Source organism: Lissotriton vulgaris, chromosome 1_2 (genome assembly GCF_964263255.1).
Source record: "Lissotriton vulgaris chromosome 1_2, aLisVul1.2, whole genome shotgun sequence".
Classification (NCBI taxonomy): domain Eukaryota; kingdom Metazoa; phylum Chordata; class Amphibia; order Caudata; family Salamandridae; genus Lissotriton; species Lissotriton vulgaris.
This window is the reverse complement of record NC_141686.1, coordinates 286,483,473-286,489,690: the sequence shown is the minus strand read 5'-3', so window position 1 is coordinate 286,489,690 and position 6,218 is coordinate 286,483,473. Positions and strand designations below refer to the sequence as shown.

The following is a 6,218-nucleotide window of genomic DNA, read 5'->3' as shown; positions in this document are numbered from 1 at the left end:
ACTACTATTTTGGTATTCACAGAATGCACTTACTACTTTTGGCATTCACAGAATGAACTTACTATTTTTGGCATTCACAGAATGAACTTACTACTTTTGGTATTCACAGAAGTTAGGATTTTGTATTAAATTTGTCTTAAGACAGACTTAAGACAGACTTTAGACAGACTTAAGACAGACTTAAGACAACATCCTAACTTCTGTGAATGCCAAAAGTAGTAAGTGCATTCTGTGAATACCAAAATAGTAGTAAGTTTAGGATTGAGTCTTAAGTTCATTCTGTGAATCGGGCCCTGTGTCTTTAGTAGACATAGAGGGCCCGATTCACAGAATGAATTTAAGACTCAATCCTAAACTTACTACTATTTTGGTATTCACAGAATGCACTTACTACTTTTGGCATTCACAGAAGTTGGGATGTTGTCTTAAGTCTGTCTTAAGACAAACTTAAGACAAAATCCTATCTTCTGTGAATACCAAAAGTAGTAAGTGCATTCTGTGAATACCAAACTAGTAGCAAGTTTAGGATTGAGTCTTAAATTCATTCTGTGAATCGGGCCCATAGTCCTTCATACAACAATTCAAACCCATATATCTAAAAACATTGCACTATGCAGGGTTGCAGAGACAGAACTTTTTAAAGAAATAGTAAAACTTAAAAAGGTCTTTGGTCGAAATAACATCAAGCTTTCATTTAAAAACAAGTACCTAATATATACAACAAAACTGCTACGCATCTGGGCAAAGAACTGGGCGTTCCGCAAAATGGAATCTGGACTTACAATTTGAAACCTATCATTGCAAGTGAACTGAAAATTGTACTAGTTATACATTAGGGACCACTGTGCTTAGGTGGTGAAGAAGGACCAGTTTATGTGGCAAGTTAGACTAAATTGTGTGGAAAAGGAAAAATGATGCAGCACATGCGGTAGAAGAACTTTATCGCTATTGTGTCACTTTAACACACATTGATACAAAAGGGTCACAGCCTGCCTGCACGTGGTAACAGTAAGCTGTTTTCATACTGTTCTCAGTAAATATGAAATGCCTCCTGGCAGCTACGACTTCTATATACATTAAGCCATTGGGGGGAATATTTATCACTATGTGCCGCAGCGCAGTGAGACACCATGCTACGCTGCACTGCATCACATGGAAAGGGCAGGAATGTGCTATATTTAGCATACCACCGTGCATCCCTGCCTTTTCCCAGCGCTGTCACGTAATGTGCTGCGTAACACCAACACAGGCCCTCCTGCACCATGGTGCAAGGGTGCCTGCGCTATTAGCAAGATTGATTTGTGGCAAAAGGGGCTCATTCCTGCATTACAACAATCCGGTGAGGCATTCTCCTCTTCAGCACACAGAGAAAGAAAAAAACGAGGAGAAATAAATATATTTCTCTTCGCCACGCCTCACCAGGGGGGGCGTAGCAGTTCGGGCGCATTTCCAGGTCTACGACATCTGGTAAATCTGGGAATGCGTCAACATCCATGGTTTTTGCACGGGAACACCCGCGCACCTCCCGTGGAACGCCTCCCTGGGTAGAGTAACGCAAGGCCGCGATATGCGCTGCGTCACTCTGGATTTATCAAGCCACTCAGGGTCTTGTGTGGCTTTACAAATTGCATGTTAAGGGTTGTGTCGCTTTTGCACCGTTGCATGGTGCAAAAGCGATGCAACCCTATGATAAATACGGCCTGGCTGTTTTGCTCACTGTCAGCTCCTACAGCACAAAATTCCATACGTAAGGGTTTAAACTGTTCGGGCCCGATTCACAGAATGAACCTAAGACTCAATCCTAAACTTACTACTATTTTGGTATTCACAGAATGCACTTACTACTTTTGGCATTCACAGAATGAACTTACTACTTTTGGTATTCACAGAAGTTAGGATTTTGTCTTAAGTTATTCTTAAAACAGACTTAAGACAGACTTAAGACAAAATCCTAACTTCTGTGAATACCAAAAGTAGTAAGTTTAGGACTGAGTCTTAAATTCATTCTGTAAATCGGGCCCCCAGATCCTAACCCATAAGCAATGCTTGGATCTGTAATCAAATATAAAGAAATCTGATGCTGTGGGCTTCAATCACAAAGATGCAAATTTGCACCCTCAGATCTGTAGATTTATGACTTTCTGAAGAGCTAAAACCTTTCTAGAAGTAAGCCTGAAAAGCTGCACTAATCGCAGGTTTTCAGCAATATTTCTAGAAACCTTTTGTGAATACCTTTTTTTTGCTATGCTGAGACGTTACAACATGTGTAATCATATGTGCTATTCATTGAGGCCAGAGGGATCTCTGTAATTAACAAATAAATCTGCCAATTATCTTTGTAAAAAGTTTTAATTCAAAATGACCCATGCGTTTTCAAGGTTGGAATTGCTTCTAGATTTGGAGAAGATTGTCATTGAACTCCATAATACATTTTGCCGCCATCATTCCTTTCAATAAAGGATGCACCTTGCTTTTGCGGTCCTGTTATTAGTATTTAGAAAATAAAAGTAAATATAATCTGACCCTTCTTTCAGTAAGTCACAGTCGTGCCTAACTCTTCTAACATGGCCGTTGCGAGGACTAGACTCTTTTAGTTGCCTGACTCTAACATGGCCGTTGTGAGGACTAGACTCTTTTAATTGCCTGACTCTAACATGGCCGTTTGGAGTACTACACTATTTTAATATAATTCCCCAGTGACATGACAAAATGCAATATGCTAATAGTTCCATAATTACACTCGGCTCCTCGCCAAGCACTAAAGTGATGAAAGAGAAAAGGACATTCCTTTGGAAATCCTTACAGCCCGTCTACTTTTATGTACCAATATATTAAGCATCAATAGCAATGAAAGCTACGCTTAAAGAAAACAAATGTCAATGAAACAGAAACTAATTACAATAAGGTCAGCCATTTTCTGCTTCCTAAAAGGAAGTAATAACGAAAATGGCAAAATCTAAACAAATCAAATATTCTCTTTTTCTTTTTATATCACAAGCAAATGGGAGCTAACATTGGTAACACAACGGTTGAACACCAGAAGCTACGATGGAAGCCTACACATACCCGGTGAAAAGGAAGCGATGACCTATCACCTCTGCACAGGAGGTCATCGTGGCATAATAGCCCAGAAGGCCCCAGAATCCATTGCTTCTATGTGATGGCCCTCACACGAGTCAGCTGTCTTCAAAAACTATTCTCACATGGTGAGCAGCATGCTGTCGTCCAGTTCCTAGTGTCCATCTCACCCCTCTGCCCTCACCCCACCTGAGCTGGCGTCTTGTTTGACGTCCTTACATATTTCCAGTGCTCGGTACAAAGCGGCTTTTACACCCTGTTTTCTAGTGAGTCACGTAACTGGTTGTCTGCTCAGGGTGGACCGGCTTGCATCTTGCATACTATGGGCCCGATTCACAGAACTAACTTAAGACAAAATCCTAAACGTATTACTTTTGGTATTCACAGAAGTTAGAATTTTGTCTTAAGTTTGTCTTAAGACAGACTTAAGACAGACTTAAGTTAGGATTTTGTCTTAAGTCTGTCTTAAGACAAACTTAAGACAAAATCCTAACTTCTGTGAATACCAAAAGTAGTAAGTTTAGGATTTTTTCTTAAGTTAGTTATGTGAATCTGGCCCTATAGACCTAACCTTGCTGACAAAGGCCAAGTTGCTGCTATCACCACTTTTTACCTGGACTTTGGGGGGAGGTGGAAGAGGATGGGGTCTTTGTACAACTCACACTGTGGACCTTGGTGATGCCAGGCTCTGACCACATAAGAACTGGATGTAGAGAGGCAAATGATACGTCAGCAGCTCTAGACTTCTTTATCAAGATCCAACAGTAAACAACTCCTAAAATTGGTGAGTGTAAACCTGGTACGGTGAATAGCGCCACACCGTGGTCAGCATCTTAACCTCTTAAGTGCTGCTGACGGCCAACGGTCGTCAGCAGCGCTACCTCCCCAGTGCTGCGCACGTCCATTGGACGTCCATTCAGCACTACTACCAATGGACAGCGCAGCACTGGGGAGGGATATTTACACGCAGCTAAGGTGTTAATAAACATCCAGGTGTGTGCAAACAGTGGACATTCAATGGAAGGAAAAAGAGATCAAAGTCAACTTCAGTATTATGATGTCCTTAACTGTCTCTCTTGCTTTAGAAACTTTGAGATGATCGGTACATCCCACAGGCTCAATGGTATGTCCACAGGCTCAATGGTATGTCTCACAAGACCATCTGTATGACCCACAGGACCATCTGTATGTCCCGCAGGATCATCTGTATGTCCCACAAGACCATTGCTATGTCCTACAAGACATACTGTGTGTGCCACAGGATCTGTATATCCCACAGGATCATCTGTATGTCCCACAGGATCATCTGTATGTCCCACAGAGTCATCAGTATGTCCCTCAGGATCATCGGAATGTCCCACAGGATCATTGATATGCCCTACAGGATCATTGTATGTCCTACAGGACCATTGGTATCTCCCGCAGTATGATTGCCATGCCCCATCGGATCATCGGTTTGTCCCACAGGATCATCAGTATGTACTACAGGACCATTGGCATGTCCTACAGGATTGCTGGTATGTCTCACTGGATCATCTATATGTCTTACACTATCATTGGTATGTTATACAGGACCATTGTAATGTCCTACATGATCATCGGTACGTCTCACAGGATCAACGGTTTTGTGCTTAAGGGCCATCGGTATGTCCCACAGGATCATTGATATGTCCCATCGGATCAACAGTGTGTGCCACAGGATCATTGATCTGTCTCACTGGATCATCAGTATCACTAACTACAGGACCATCTGTATGTCCTACAGGATCATTGGTATGTCTCACAGGATCATTGGTATGTCTCACAGGATCATTGGTATGTCTCACTGGATTATCGGTCCCTCCCACAGGATCATTATTATGTCCTGTAGGATCAACAGTATGTCCCTCAGGATCATTAGTCAGTCTCACAGGATCCTAGGTTTGTGCCATGGGATCATCAGTATGCCTCACAGGATCATTGATATGTCCCATTGGATCAACAGTGTGTCTGACAGGATCATTCATATGTCCTTTAATATCAACAGTATGTCCCACAGGATTATCGGTATGTCCCACCTTTAGTTCCCATAGTTCTGTGGTTCGAGATGTGTCGAGTTGTACACCTTGTGCAATGTTAGAGAGGATGAAAAGAGGTTTTGTTCAAGGCGTTGGTCTTGAAGTATCAATGTTTTATCTATTCGCAGTAATTCAAGATGGCAGGAAGTTCATGTTGGAAATGGTTTCTCTGTTTATCTTGTGCCCCAGTACCTGTTACAGTGCGGTGACATGTACACTGACGCTGCCCTCTGGGCCTTCGTCCTGCCAGACGGCAGAGCCGGACAAGTTGGGCAGCAGGGTCTCTAGGGTGTCCACTGCTTGGCTGTTGGTCGATCTTCTCTCAGAAGGCAGGTCAGAAGCATCCATCTCTTTCTTCGTCGTTGGCTGAGCTGCTCCCATGCTTGAGTAATCATCATCATCATCATCATCATCATCGTTGCCATCCGTCTCATCATCTAACTCGCTGGTGCGATCCTGATGGTAATCGTTCTCCTCGTTGCTTTCCATGTCTCCATCCTCTGGGGGTCCTGTCGGCTCCTGCTCCATGCCATCCTCAGGCTGGCTGAGCTGGTCAGATGAGCCCCCCATCACTCGGTTACGAATGACCCGCCACCTGTCAGCTGCAGCTCCGGCAAGCGATGCCATGGGTCCTCGGTCATCTTCTTCATCGCTGCCTCCATGGCACAGTCGACGAGGGTGATACTTGTTGTCAGTGTCAAGGTTCAGCCTGTGCCAACTGAACACAAGGACAATAAGCAGCAACAGCAAGACGAATAGCAGGATCAGTACAGTGGTCAGTTCAGATGCGGTCTCAGCATTTGACCCAGAGACGGAAGGAACGATGAAGAGGGGCCACCAGAGCTGCCAGAGGTTGGTGCGCGCCATGGAGAGGCTTTAGCGTCTCTGTGAGAAAGAGAAGAGAGATATCAGTCAGACACAGCTGGCGTTGTGAGTTACATATCTCACTGCTGTCATACTCACTCAGTACGGCACTCATGCTCTAGGTATTCACAGGATAACCAATATGGTAAATCTTTGTTACGTTATGTTAATATTTTGAGCACAGCTTACATAACTAGAGCAATGGCATGTTCTTCAATG

At 43.4% G+C, this 6,218-nt stretch overlaps 1 protein-coding gene across 1 annotated transcript; it reads right to left on the bottom strand.

Annotated features, from left to right (window-relative positions):
* Positions 1-563: 563 nt before the first annotated feature.
* On the bottom strand, positions 564-6,016 carry LOC147736512 (uncharacterized). Its single transcript, XM_086953252.1, has one exon. It carries the CDS (start codon positions 6,000-6,002, stop codon positions 5,331-5,333), a length of 672 nt encoding a protein of 223 aa, XP_086809378.1. The 5' UTR covers positions 6,003-6,016; the 3' UTR covers positions 564-5,330.
* Positions 6,017-6,218: the final 202 nt, after the last annotated feature.